The 14,574-nt window shown below is 50.7% G+C and overlaps 1 protein-coding gene across 1 annotated transcript in view; it reads left to right on the top strand.

The window, feature by feature from the left end:
* Positions 1 to 11,218, top strand: part of RRP12 (ribosomal RNA processing 12 homolog) — a 32,215-nt gene extending 20,997 nt beyond the window's left edge. Inside the window, exons 25-34 of the mRNA XM_055424966.2 lie at positions 374 to 531; positions 1,639 to 1,730; positions 1,914 to 2,075; positions 2,189 to 2,361; positions 2,591 to 2,719; positions 7,730 to 7,779; positions 8,492 to 8,561; positions 9,940 to 10,007; positions 10,299 to 10,381; positions 10,680 to 11,218. Of these exons, the coding sequence (XP_055280941.2) occupies positions 374 to 531; positions 1,639 to 1,730; positions 1,914 to 2,075; positions 2,189 to 2,361; positions 2,591 to 2,719; positions 7,730 to 7,779; positions 8,492 to 8,561; positions 9,940 to 10,007; positions 10,299 to 10,381; positions 10,680 to 10,782 (1,088 nt within the window). The 3' untranslated portion in view covers positions 10,783 to 11,218. The remainder of the gene's footprint in view (positions 1 to 373; positions 532 to 1,638; positions 1,731 to 1,913; positions 2,076 to 2,188; positions 2,362 to 2,590; positions 2,720 to 7,729; positions 7,780 to 8,491; positions 8,562 to 9,939; positions 10,008 to 10,298; positions 10,382 to 10,679) is intronic.
* The last annotated feature ends 3,356 nt before the right edge of the window (positions 11,219 to 14,574 follow it).

The following is a 14,574-nucleotide window of genomic DNA, read 5'->3' as shown; positions in this document are numbered from 1 at the left end:
GCCTTCCTCCTTCCGCAGCTGCCAGTATTCCACTGTCAGAGTCCTGGAGGGTAGAGGTGGGGGGAGGTTAGATCCCTTGCCCAGATCTTTAGTTAAGGTTCTGCTTCATATCAACCATTGCTTCTTATCAATCCTGAACAAACTCAGGATCTTCCTGGAATCTTACTCTCTTATCTCTAAAACAGGGGAAAAGCATAGCACCTGCTCACAGGGTGGCTGAGGGACTAAAGGAGATATTCATGAAAGGGTCTAGTCCTTTGCCCAGCACACCGAAGCCCCTCAGGGGTCCACCCCCACTCTTCTGGCCCAGCTGCGGCCTGGGGTCTGGGTAGGGCTCCCGGTGTCCCTGACAGTGGCCCTCTGGCCACCACAGGTCTGATGGGGATCAGAACAGTGGAGCAGCTGCTGGAGAACGTGTGTCTGCTCCTGGCCTCGCGTACCCGCGACGTGGTGAAGTCGGCGCTGGGCTTCATCAAGGTGGCAGTGGTCGTCATGGATGTGGTGCACCTGGCCAAGCACATGCAGCTGGTGGTGAGCGTCCCCTTCCCTTTGGCTGGTGACAACATGGCCCAAGAGCTGCCAGCAGAGACCCAGTGGGGCCTTGAGGCCAGGTGGCTTCAAACACTTTTTTAGCTCCATGCTATCACCAACTCGATGGACATGAGTTTCAGTGAACTCCGGGAGTTGGTGATGGACAGGGACGCCTGGCGTGCTGTGATTCATGGGGTCGCAAAGAGTCGGACACGACTGAGTGACTGAACTGAACTGAACTGTCTTATGCAGCAGAAGATCATGCAGGAGCCCTGGAGGGGCTGGTGGTGGAGGTAAAGGGGCACAGTGCCCAGGCCACCTCTTGTCATCCCCCCTCGGCGCCTCCACAGCAGCAGGGGCTCTGCAGGGCAGGGCCAGTGGGTCGGGCCACCCCTTGTTTTATAGATGGCCAACGAAGGCCAGATTTCCCCTGTCCACAGCGCAGGTAAGAGTAGTCCTAGAACAGAGCTGCAGCTTGGGCTTTCCCTGGGCAGCCCCCAAAGCTCCCTTTGCATTTTCCCTCTTCATTGTGATCTTCTGGGTTTGAGAAGACTCCTTTGGATGCCCCTGCTGGTGTCAGGTCCCTGAAGAACCCTCTGGTGCTGGGTCCCTGGCCCCCTCCTGCTGGGCACAGGTGTGCAGCAAGCTGGGACTATCTTCTGAGCCCATGTCCACTGTGCCCGCCACCTCACTTTCCCACTTGCAGCTGGGTTGAGTCGCATCAGGGCTCTTGATTGCCTTTGCATCTGGCCTTGGTTTGGGTCAAGGCAAGAAGAGGCAGATGAGAGGCAGGACAGCCTACCCTCGCCCCCTAAAGCCTGCCACCTAACTGGGGCCATGGATGGGCAGAACGGCCTAGGCGGTGACTTGTTCCCGAGTGATTGGGGTCAGTACAAGCCTTCAGAGGAGCCCCACGGAGGGACAGCGCAGATGATAACTGCTGGCCACATGGTTCCCAGTCCAGGCCTCATGAAGGCTGGAGAGAGGTCTAGTCAGAGATTAATACAGGGAAGCAGACAGGATGCGTGGAACCAGGGGAGCCCTGTGGGGTGGAGGGCAGACAGGGCAGGGTGCCTCCTCCCCTCAAGCCTGCACTCTGTCCTGCAGATGGGAGCCATTGGAAAGCTCTCAGACGACATGCGGCGGCACTTCCGCATGAAGCTTCGGAACCTGTTCACCAAGTTCATCCGCAAGTTCGGGTCTGTGCCCTGACTGGGAGGGAGCAGGGGAGGAGTGGAGGGGCTTCCAGTCCCACCAGGACCACTGCCAAGAAGGCCCTGGGCCGGGGCACTGGAAGAGCTCTGGCTGGACCCCTCACTCTGGACCACACTGTCTGTCCCCGGCACCTCACCACTCACCTGTGTGTCCCCCTCACCCCCCAGGTTCGAGCTGGTGAAGAAACTGCTGCCAGAGGAGTACCACAAAGTCCTGGTAAACATCCGCAAAGCAGAGTCCCGGGCCAAGAAACACCGGGCCCTCAACCAAGCCGCCATGGAAGAGGAAGAAGAGGAGGAGGAGGAACCCGTCCAGGGCAAAGGCGACAGGTGAGCCCCGTGGCCAGGTCCTAGGGACCTGGCCTCCCCGCAGCCTGCCCAGGCTGTGCCCAGCCACCCTGCCTCTCCCAGAGCTCCCTGACTTGGGGCTTCTCTGTCCTTAGCATCGAGGAGATTTTGGCGGACTCCGAGGATGAGGAAGACGAGGAGGAGGAGCCGAGTCGGGGCAGGGAGCAGCGGAGGCTGGCCCGCCAGAGGAGCCGGGCGTGGCTGAAGGAGGGGGTCGGGGACGAGCCCCTCAACTTCCTGGACCCCAGGGTGGCCCAGCGAGTCCTGGGTGAGCAAGAAACGGCTGAGCCGTGGGCACAGAGGACAGGCTTGCCTCGGGCCAAGTTCGCAAGTAGGATGGCCTCTAGGGCGGCCAGCAGGCACCCTCTCTCACACACACATGGTTGTGCTGCGGGTTCCCATCCGAGGCGCAGGCCTGGGCCTCGAGGGTTACGATGGGGCTGTGAGCAGCTTAGCACGGGCCTGCCACCCCTCACCGCCTGACTCTGCCCCACCAGCCACACAGCCTGGGCCGGGCCGGGGCAAGAAGAAGGACCACGGCTTCAAGGTGAGCGCCGACGGCCGGCTGATCATCCGAGAGGAGGAAGATGGCAACCCCAAGCTGGAGGAAGAGGAAGGCGCCAAAGGTGGGGCCGCCTGCCCCGCGGGAGGGGCCAGGGCTGCCTGCATTTGCTTGTGCATCCATTCACTCGTGGCCCTTGAGTCAGTGACCACCTCTGGGGAAGCACAGGTGAAGACAGATAGAAGGAGCTTGCGTCTCAGGCAACCTTTTCTTTGAGTTTCTCAGACTTTGCTGACCACATTAAGAAATCTTCTTATGTTGTAACTCAGCTACTACTTCCATAATTCAAACAAAACTTTCAAAAGGCAGTCCTTCCTCTTACCCTGTGTGGTACACTCTCTTGATCTCTCTTCTGTTCTGTTCTATTTGCTTATCCTCCTCCTTTAAAAAAAATTTTTTTTTTAAATTCCAAGTGTAAACTTGGCTGAGGTCTGGAAACTCATTTAGAGCTTGAAAAGAGCCAGCCCTTCCCAACTTCCCAAGTCACTGTCTCCTGTTGTCCAGGGGCTGCTCAGGTGTAACACCTCCGAGTCCTGTTTCATCTTTCCTGTTCCCTCTCAGCACACATATCTCTCCGTATCATGTAAGATCACAAAAGCCTGCTGCTGCTGCTGCTAAGTCACCTCAGTCGTGTCCGACTCTGTGTGACCCCATAGAAGGAAGCCCACCAGGCTCCCCCGTCCCTGGGATTCTCCAGGCAAGAACACTGGAGTGGGTTGCCATTTCCTTCTCCAATGTGTGAAAGTGAAAAGTGAAAGTGAAGTCGCTCAGTCATGTCCGACCCTTAGCGACACCATGGACTGCAGCCTACCAGGCTCCTCCACCCATGGGATTTTCTAGGCAAGAGTACTGGAGTGGCTTGCCATTGCCTTCTCCGCACAAAAGCCTAGGTCTTCTAAAATTTACATCTTCCTCTTTATTTTGGTTCTCACCGCCGGCACACTGCAGCCTCAGCCAGCACTGTCTCTGCTGCCCATGCAGCTCGACCAACCAGCTCTGTGACGGCAGGCAGTCCCTTAATCCCTCTGTGCCTCAGGTTCCTCACCCCACAGTGGCTGTAACACCAGCACTGACCTGAGGGTGGTTGTAAAGATGAAATGGTAGGCTTGCTGGGGGTGGGGGTGGCGACACTAATTCTCTCCTGATCTGGCCTCTCACTGCCTGCTTCTCATCTCAGTGTATCCCATCTCCTTGCTCCCTTCTTGCATGGCATCCTGACACTGAATGTGCCCTGCCCCGGCTCCCCCTCCATCTTCCCAGACCCTCTCCACTCTAAGATCCAGGACAAGTCCTTAATGTGGCCTTTCCACAGTTCCTCGGCCTTAGCTGTGTTCCCCCAGAACTCCCCACAAGCCCAGGGACCACCCAGGTTCTGTATTTGGTCACACGCTTCCTGTGACATTGGGTTCACTACACTTTGTCTTCCCTCCAGCCGATCAGTTTCAAAATTCTGTCTCTTGTATTTTTCTTTTTTTTTCTTCCTGGCTGCACCACGTGGCATGCAGAATCTGAGTTCCCCAACCAGAGATGGAATCCGTGCCCCTTGTGGTGGAAGCATGGAGTTCTAACCACTGGACCCCCAGGGAATTCCCTGTCTAACCATTTTTTAAGTGTCCCGTTCACTCACATTGTTGTACAGCCCATCTCCAGAACTCTTCATCTCGCAAACTGAAACTCTTATTCTCATGAAACAGCAACTCCCCGCTTCCCCCTCCCCCAGCCCCTGACAGCCACCATTCTGGATTTTGTCTGTATTAATGTGAATTTGAATATGAGTTGAGGTACCTCGGGCTTCCCTGGTGGCCCAGAGGTTAAAGCGTCTGCCTGCAATGTGGGAGACCTGGGTTCGATCCCTGGGTCAGGAAGATCCCCTGGAGAAGGGAATGGCAACCCACTCCAGTATTCTTGCCTGGAGAATTCCATGGATGGAGGAGCCTGGTGGGCTACAGTCCACGGGGTCGCAAAGAGTTGGACACGACTGAGCGACCTCACTGAGGTACCTCATATAAGTGGAATCATTCAATGTTTGTGCTTTTGTGGCTGGCTTATTTCACTTAGCGTAATGTCCTCAAGGTTCGTCCATGTCATAGCTTGTGTCAGCATTTCCTTCCTTTAAGGCTGACCTTGTTCTGTTGTACGTCTAGACCGCATTTTGTTTGTTCATCATCCAATAGTGGACATAAGCAGTGCTTCCACTTTCTGACTATTGTAGATAGTGCTGCTATGATCACGAATGTACAAATATCCCTTCAGGATCCTGCTTTCGATTCTCTCGGGTATATGCCTGGAAGTGGATCGTGTGGTAGTTCTGTCTTTAATTTTTTGAGGAACTGCCATACTGTTTTCTTCAACAGCTGTACCGTTTTCCATTCCTGCTCACAATGCACAAGGGTTTCAGTTTCTTCACATCCTCACCAACACTTGCTTTTGTTATTTTGTTGATAGTATACGTCCTGGAGTGTTTGAAGTGGTATCTCCTGGTAGTTTTGATTTGTATTTCCTTAATGATTAATGCTGTTTAGCATCTTTTCATGGTTGTTGTCCATTTATCTTTTCGGAGAGATGTCTACTCGAGTCCTTTGCCCATTTTTGAATTGGGTTGTTTGTTTCTTATTGAGTTAGAAGAAGTTCTTTCTCTATCCTGGAGTTCAGTTCAGTCTCTCAGTTGTGTCTGACTCATTGCGACCCCATGAACTGCAGCACGCCAGGCCTCCCTGTCCATCACCAACTCCTGGAGTCTACCCAAACTCATGTCCATTGAGTTGGTGATGCCATCCAACCATCTCATCCTCTGTCATCCCCTTCTCTTCCTGCCCTCAATCTTTCCCAGCATCAGAGTCTTTTCCAATGAGTCAGCTCTTCTCATGAGGTGGCCAAAGTATTGGAGTTTCAGCTTCAACATCAGTCCTTCCAATGAACACCCAGGATTGATCTCCTTTAGGATTGACAGGCTGGATCTCCTTGCAGTCCAAGGGACTCTCAAGAGTCTTCTCCAAACCATGGTTCAAAAGCATCAATTCTTTGGTACTCACCTTTCTTTATAGTCCAACTCTCACATCCATACATGACCACTGGAAAAACCATAGTCTTGACTAGATGGACCTTTGTTGACAAAGTAATGTCTCTGCTTTTTAATATGCTGTCTAAGTTGGTCATAACTTTCCTTCCAAGGAGTAAGCGTCTTTTAATTTCATGGCTGCAGTCACCATCTGCAGTGATTTTGGAACCCCAAAAAAATAGTCAGCCACTGTTTGCCCACCTATTTCCCATGAAGTAATGGGACCAGACGCCACAATGTTAGTTTTCTGAATGTTGAGCTTTAAGCCAACTTTTTCACTCTCCTCTTTCATTTTCATCAAGAGGCTGTTTAGTTCTTCTTCACTTTCCACCATAAGGGTGGTGTCATCTGCATATCTGAGGTTATTGATATTTCTCCCAGTAATTTTGCTTCCAGCTTGTGCTTCATCCTGTCCAGCATTTCTCATGATGTACTCTGAGTATAAGTTAAATAAACAGGGTGACAATATACAGCCTTGACGTACTCCTTTTCCTATTTGGAACCAGTCTGTTGTTCCATGTCCAATCCTAACTGTTGCTTCCTGACCTGTGTACAGGTTTCTCAAGAGGTAGATAGATCAGGTGGTCTGGTATTCCCATCTCTTTAAGAATTTTCCACAGTTTATTGTAATCCACCCAGTCAAAGGCTTTGGCATAGTCAATAAAGCAAAAATAGATGTTTTTTTGGAACTCTCTTGCTTTTTCTATGATCCAGCAGATGTTGGCAATTTGATCTCTGGTTCCTCTGCCTTTTCTAAATCCAGCTTGAACATCTGGAAGTTCATAGTTCATGTAATACTGAAGCCTGGCTTGGAGAATTTTGAGCATGACTTTACTAGCATGTGAGATGAGTGCAATTGTGCGGTAGTTTGAACATTCTTTGGCATTGCCTTTCTTTGGGATTGGAATGAAAACTGACCTTTTCCAGTCCTGTGGCCACTGCTGAGTTTTCCAAATTTGCTGGCATATTGAGTGCAGCACTTTCACAGCATCATCTTTCAGGATTTGAAATAGCTCAACTGGAATTCCATCACTTCCACTAGCTTTGTTCATAGTGATGCTTCCTAAGGCCCACTTGACTTCACATTCCAGGATGTCTGGCTCTAGGTGAGTGATCACACCATCATAATTATCTGGGTAGTGAAGATCTTTTTTGTACAGTTCTTCTGTGTATTCTTGCCACCTCTTCTTAATATCTTCTGCTTCTGTTAGGTCCATACCATTTCTGTTCTTTATTGAGCCTATCTTTGCATGAAATGTTCCCTTGGTATCTCTAGTTTTCTTGAAGAGATCTCTAGTCTTTCCTATTCTGTTGTTTTCCTCTATTTCTTTGCACTGATCACTGAGAAAGGCTTTCTTATTCTCACCTTGCTATTCTTTGGAACTCTGCATTCAAATGGGTATATCTTTGCTTTTCTCCTTTGCTTTTTGCTTCTCTTCTTTTCACAATCTTTTACTATCGTGGAGAGTGACCGTTTTTCAGATGTATGATTTGTAAATACTTTTGTATCCTCCAGAGTGCCTTTTCATCCTGGGACCTTCATCTTTGACACACACAAGTTTAACATTTTTAATGGAGTTTAATTTATTTATCTTTATTTTTGTTGCCTGCGCTTTTTGTTGGTTCACGCTTCTTTATGTCCCACACATAAAGAAGGGAAAGATTCTCAAGTAGGGGAACTGGCAGTCTTCCTAGCAAAGTGGAGTGTATGCAGGAGTGCCCGGTTCCCCAGGAAACCTGCCACTTTCTTAGAGTATCCAAAACAAAAACTGTATTTACTTTAGAAGTCGGGACACCACTTCCTGGAGGGGCTCTTGTCCAGGGGGCCCAGAATGGGGAGGAGGAAGGGGCAGGAATCAGGATCTCATTCTCCACAGGACCAGTCTCCTGGGGCTGCAGTAGGCAGCCCTTGCAGCCTGATGAGCTGGGAGGAGGCAGGTTGAAATTTGTGGACTTCAGGAAGACAGAGTGAGGAGGTCCTTGCGTGATCACAGACCTCTCTCTTTTTGGCCCCAGGGGAGGATGAGGAGATGGCTGACCTCATGGAAGACGTAGGCGTCAAGAGTGTGAGTAGTAATTCCTGCTGCTAGAGGGCCGGGGCCCTAAGACCTAAGCCTTGGGCTTCATAGCTTCTCACCAGCTCCCTGCTCCAGAGAGTCACCCGGCCTGCTTCCTGACTTCTCAGTGGAGCCTTGGGGGTGCGCACAGCAGGCAGTCTGAAGTGTGCGATGTCATGGCCAACCCCTTTGCAGGGCATAGTGGGGTCTTGGGTTCCCCGAAGCACCCGGTGCTTCCTTTGGTGTTGGCTGCGCTGTCCAGCCGAAGGAAGAGAGATGGTCCCTTGTCTTCTCCCGAGGGCATATGCTGTGCAGGCAGCAGGGGCAGTAGCCGGCCTCCGTGCTGCCATGGGCTGGCTCCATGTGGGGTTGGGTACCTACCACTGGGGAGTACTGAGAGCCCCACGTGTTGCCTCGCTGATCCTCCCAGGAGGTGGGGACTCTATCATTCCTGTTTCCAGAGGGGGCTACAGTAGGTAAGCAGCCTGCCCAAGGTCACAGGGGTTAAAAGTGTAGCCCCATGTCTGCGCTGCCTAGCTGTGTGACCTTGCCTGGTTACTTGCCCTCTCTGAGCTTCAGTGTCCTCATCTGTAAGTGGGGGATCGAGTGCTTGGCAGGGAACCTTTTCTGCTAATGTCGGTTATGACTGCTTTTACTGCTGCCATTAGCGAGTATGATCACTTCCCCTTGTTCATGAACTTTGCTTGTTGCTTCTTTATAGAAAAAGCACCAGAAGCTTAAGCAGAAAGAGGCTGACGACGAGGAGCTGGAGATGCCCCCTCAGTACCAAGGTGAGGCTTCCTCTCTTCTCTGTTGGAGCAGGTACCCTGTCACCTGCACTAGGCTGAGTGTGTTGCAGGCAGAGCCAAGAGATTGCAAGGCCTGGTTGCACTCAGGGGACACCAGCAAAGTTTGCCTGATACGTTACCTAAGACTGGGCTGAGGACCAGGGGACCTCGGGGTTAGGAGATTTGTGTACCGAACCCCCAGCCCTTCTGGGAAGCCCCTAAGCCCCGTCTCTTCCCCACCCACCCAAGATTTTCTGGGACTTGCAGCCCACCCTTCTCCTGGGGGGTGTCTCTTATATGGCCTTGGGTCAGGCCAGATTAGTCCTGTGCCGAGGGTGGCAGTTGAGAGGCCTGCCCAGGGAGTCCCTCTGAACAGTTGTTCCTGAGCTCCTGGAGTAGGTACTAGAGGTACCAGGGTGGCTGTTCAAAGCCAGGGGAGGTCTCACCTCTGCCTCCTTTCCCCCAGGCAGCCCCTGCAGGGTCCCTGCTCCCAGGCCCTTGCTCTGCATCCAGAGGTCCAGGGGCTCGTGTAGGAAGTCCCCGATCCCAGTAGCAAGTGTTTGCTCACAGCCCCATGGCATCAGCGTAGAAGAATGCCATGGCTCCTTCCGCTTCTTGGCCCCACAGACCACATCCCAGCTCACCTCCTCTGCTCTAAGAAGGTGTGGTACAGAAGTAGTAGTAGCATACAATGCAGCAGGAGCCTGGATTCACTTGGCCTAGAAACGCTACCTCTCTGAGCTTCTGGCTTCTTACCTGTAAAGGAGGATCATCTGGGTCATCTCAGAGAGCTGGCCTCAGTCAGCACTATGGGATTCTGTCCATGACTGTGTGGAAGCCCAGAGTGGAAATGACACCGACCTTGGAAGCACTTCAGTCTTGAAGCTTCGGTTTTCATGTCTATACGATGGGGTGAGAGCTGTCTATCTCATGGTGTTGATGTGAAGCTGAATTGAGATCCAGCCTTAGTGCCTCATTTTACAGATAAGCCTAAGAGGCTCCAGGAAGTAAGAGTCTTACCTGGAGTTGAAGCCCAGTCTGCCTGATTTCAAGGCCTGTGGTCTTCTAGAACAAATGGAGACGGTCCAGTTTGGCGAGTGTACACTATTTTATGTTAGTCAAGAATATATATATTTCCCAGAGGTCACCGGTAGGTTCATGTGGATTCGACTCAGTCTGAGGAGCCCAGTGGTCTGATTGTCAAGTCACTGGACAGTCCTTTCTCGAGGAGGGTCTTTGTCCTTTGTTGCTAGGGGACAGCCATCCAGTCCTGGCTGTGACTCATCTCACCAGCAGCGTTCTGAGAAGGCACCTATCGCCTTCTCCCAGGAGGAGGTGCCCTGGCCTTGCCTGACTCATGGCCTCTGTGTTCCCCCTTTAGCGGGAGGCTCTGGTATCCATCGCCCTGTGGCCAAGAAGACTATCCCCGGGGCTGAGTACAAGGCAAAGGTAAGAGCTGGGGGCAGGGGAAGGGCTCCCCTGGTGGGGGCTCGGGGGACGAATGCCCATCACCACCCCAAGAGGCACCTTTTGTGGAGCCAGCATGAGGCCACGCCGAGGGGCACACAGACGTCCTGTGGTCCAGGCCTTTGCTGGGTGGCCATCTCGGGGTGCAGGAGCTCTTGGGTGCCACCTGAGGCAGAGAATGACGGGAAGGGAGGACATGGCCTGTCACATTAGGGGCAAGGGTGGAAAGGGAAACCCACACTCCCGATTGACTCTATTTCTCTGGGTGAGCAGAAAGCAAAGGGTGATGTGAAGAAGAAGGGTCGGCTCGACCCCTACGCCTACATCCCCCTCAACAGAACCAAGCTCAACCGCAGGTACGGTGTGTGCAGGCTGGCGTGGCACGTGCTCATTACGCTGTCCACTCAATTGCTCAAGTCTCTTCCAGTTTTCTGTTTTTACTTGTTCACGTGCGCCTTCAAGTATTATTGACTTGAACTGCTCTGTTAAACACAAAGGGCATGGTCTGTGCTGATCACATGCTGCCCACCTCCTGGCAGTGCCCCTTCTCCCTGTTCAAGCTGGTTTTGGGGTTGGGGGCTATCTTTTGACATTAAGGGAAGGGAGCCTCTTGATCTCAGGGAGACATGACCCTCCTATTCCTCATTCTTGCAGGAAGAAGATGAAGCTACAGGGGCAGTTCAAGGGCCTGGTGAGAGCTGCTCAGCGGGGCTCCCAGGTGGGACACAAGCTCCGCAGGAAGGATCGTCGGCCCTGAGCCCCAGGGTCCCCCTCCTCCCCAGGCTGCTCTGTGGTCCAGCCTGAGGCCCTTTTCAGCCCTCAGGCTGCCTTGACACCAGCTCCAGATGCTCCTGTCAGCAGTGGAGCCTGGACTCAGAGTGACTTGTTGGAACCAGGCTTGGGTTCCAGAGGTGCCCTGGATTTTGGAAGCTCCAAATGAGAATCTGTCTCCCTTCAGAGATGCCCCTGGGGTCTGGAGATGGGCATGTGGCTTTGTCATCTCCGAGTGGCTAGTGGGGCATCTGTGCTTTCCATCCAGAGTGTTTGCAAACAACAGAGTAGATAAATTGTCTTCCTTTCCTTCACCTGCTTGTAGCCCCATGGCACTCAGCCTGGCTGCAGTTCTGAGCGTGTGAGGTTTGCTGTTACCAGACATAGAATAAAGATGCAACACCATGTGTTGTCCCTAGAAATGCCATGTTCTATCTCTTGCCTCCCTCAGGTATAAGAACAGTGCCTAATCATTGGCACCAGTGGCTTGACTGCTTCCCTACCAGTTCTGGTATCCAATGTGGGGCATAGCGATAGCCCTGTGTCAGGCTTTGGATCTTGACCCACCTGTTTGAGAGGTCTTCCCAACTTCCAACTAACGTCCCAGTTAGAAGGTGACATTTGGAGCATCCAGAGTGGCAGTGACTGCTCTGAACTTGGTCTGCAGAGCTGTGGTTGAGCCCCAAGGACTCAGACTAAAGGGGAGTTGCAGCACTGGCTGCCCCAGCCTGCCCCAGGGTACAGGTTTCTCCCAGCAGCTTTGTTCATTGATTCAGTAGGGTGTTTACTGAGCCCTTCTGTGTGCCAAGCACAGCCTGATCACCTACCTTCCTCATCCTCACATTCTTTTTCCCCAGACAAATGGATCAAGCTGTGGTATGAAGAGCAATGTGTTTCCCCCTGTCCAGCTTTTGTTGGTCTGGAGCAGAGAAAGGAGTGGTGCAGAGCTCCCATTGCTCCTAAGATCATTTATCCCGTCAGCCCAGGATACTCCTTGTGCTTTCCCAGTAGGAATCAAGATGCAAAGAACCACACGCTCTTTCCTACCCCCAGGTATAAGGAACTGTGCTTGTCCCCTGGCATTGGATTGACAATTTTTCTTATCTCAAAATCTCCACGTTGGAAATGGCTCCCAGGAGACCCTGTGCACCATTCATCTCATCCTCTCAGGGAACTCATGTCAACTGGATCCACTGCCCCCAAATTAGGGCATTTCTTCTGCTGATTTGGGGCTAGGAAGCTGAGAAGAATCACACGCCGCCCAGAGGTGGCGCTGTTGACATGTCTTTTTCACAGAAAGTCTGGAATTGGAGAGCAAGGAAGGAAGGTCAAAAGAGGTGTCTATTAGGTTTGCAAAGGTGGTCTAACCGTGGCATCCTTTGTTATGCTTCTGAACACAAGGTGGGTCAAATTAAGCTGGCCCAGCCCTTTTCTGTTTCCATTCTCAGGAAGGCAAGCGCATACAGTAGAAGGCGTCACATGAAATAAGTATGGGTAGGATTGCCCAACTGCCCAGGATTGATGTCTTAAAAGTTTGAAGCAACTTGCTTATCATGGTGTACTTTCCTAGGAGCTTTGTTTCTTTCAAAAGTGGAAAGAACGGGTGACCTAGAAAGGTAGGTGTTAGTGATATGTTAAACTCCATATCCTTTGGGAAGTAGGCTTCAAATGCAAATTATCTTGATGCAGAGGCAAGAATTAATCTTGCTCCAGAAACTTCAGGTGCTTGAAACATGTTAGGAAAGTCAGTGCTGCTTTTTTGTGTCTACAGTGGGGAGAAGGAGAATTGGGCATATTCATCAGTGCAAGGTTCATTTGATTTCAGGGCAACAAGAACAGTGGAGGCCTTCCCCCCAAAATCAGATTTACTATGTTAATTTTGTTCTGCTTTTAGCAGTGTCAGAATCTGAGACTTTGGGCTTTATTTTCTGGGATCCATCCTCAGAGATGGAAGACAACTCTGACTTCAGACTATACTACAAAGCTACAGTAATTAAGACAGTATGGTACTGGCACAAAAACAGAAATATAGACCAATGGAACAATATAAAAAGCCCAGAGATAAACCCAGCACCTACAGTCACCATGTTTTTGGCAAGGAAGGTAAGAATGCACAGTGGAAAAAAAGACAACCTCTTCAATAAGTGGTGCTGGAAAAACTGAACAGCTACATGCAAGAGAATGAAATTAGAACATCCCTAACACCATACACAAAAATAAAATTAAAGAACTAAACCAGTCTTTAAACTAAGCCAGTCGCTCTAAAACTCTTAGAAGAAAACAGACAGAATACTCTGACATAAATTGCAGCAAGATCCTTTTTGACCCACCTCCTAGAGTAATAAAAATAAATGAGACCTAGTAACTTAAAAGCTTTGGCTCAGCAAAGGAAGCCATAAAATGAAAAGACAACCCTCAGAATGGGAGAGAATATTTGCAAGTGAAATAACTGACAAAGGATTAATCTCTATACAAGCAGCTCATGCAGTTCAATATAAAACAAAACAATCCAATAAAAAAAAAAAAACGGGTGGAAGATCTAAGTAGACATTTATCCAAAGAAGACATAACATGAAAAGATGCTCAACAAACACATGAAAAGATGTTCAACATTATTTATTATTAGAGATGCAAATCAAAACTACAATGAAGCATCACCACACACCAGTCAGAATGGCCATCATCAAAAAAATCTACAAACAAATCAGCTATATCCCAACACAAAAAGTGTTTTAAAAAAATCTACAACAAGTGCTGGAGAGATTGTGAAGAAAAGGGAACCCTCTTGCTCTGTTGGTCGGAATGTAATTTGATACAGCCATGATGGAGACCAGTATGGAGGTTCCTCACCTACAGCCCATAGGGTCACAAAGAGTTGGACACGACTGAGCAACTAAGCACACAGCACAATGCCATCACTAGATGCTGGATCATGTGCAAAGCAATATTCAGAAAATGACACGATGACTGCTCCTTGTTCTGTTTTTTACTAGACATTATTATGAATGGATAGATGACTGTAGTCCAGAAAAGAACCCTGATGTGGAGCGATGTGAGCTGGCTTGCCATTTCCTGAAAGTATGCTTAGTGTCATTGCTGCCATTCACCAGGGTGTTAGAGCCTGGCTGAGACATCCAGGTCCAGCAGTGCTGGAAGGTTTTATCCCATTTATAACTGTTGTTAGTAATGAGTAAATATTGATTAAGAAAGTGGGTGAGGGTATAGTGGCTTGCCACTGCATGCGCAGGCTGCGTGTTCATCCCCGTTGAGTTCTGGATATCAGCTTTGCGATCTAAAATCAGCCTTGGGACCTCCCTGGTGGTCCAATGGTTGGGAATCTGCTTGTGTATTCAGGGCACACTAGTTAGATCCTTGCTCTGGGAAGATCCCACATGCCGCAGAGCAACCAAGTGCATGTGCCATGACTACTGAGCCTGTGCTGTGCAGCCCTCGAGTCACAACGACTGAAGCCCGAGAGCCTGTGCTCTACGAGAGAAACCACTGCAGGGAGAAGCCCACAGGAAGAGGGCTCCCTGCTCCCTGCTCGCCCCAAGCAGAGAAAGCCCACACACGGCAGCAAAGACCCAGCGCAGCTGAAAACAAAAATGTGGTTTAGTCACTAAGTCGTGTCCAACTCTTCGTGACTCCATGGACTGTAGCCCTCCAGGCTCCTCTGTCCATGGGATTTCCCAGGCAAAAATACTGGAAATGGGTCGCCATTTCCTTCTGCAGGGGATCTTCCTGACCCAGGGATTGAAACCGCATCTTCTGCATTGCA

The sequence above is a fragment of the Moschus berezovskii genome, chromosome 12 (genome assembly GCF_049115385.1).
Source record: "Moschus berezovskii isolate FMDL1 chromosome 12, NW_MosBer_1.0, whole genome shotgun sequence".
NCBI lineage: Eukaryota > Metazoa > Chordata > Mammalia > Artiodactyla > Moschidae > Moschus > Moschus berezovskii.
This window is presented reverse-complemented; position numbering and strand designations above follow the sequence as displayed.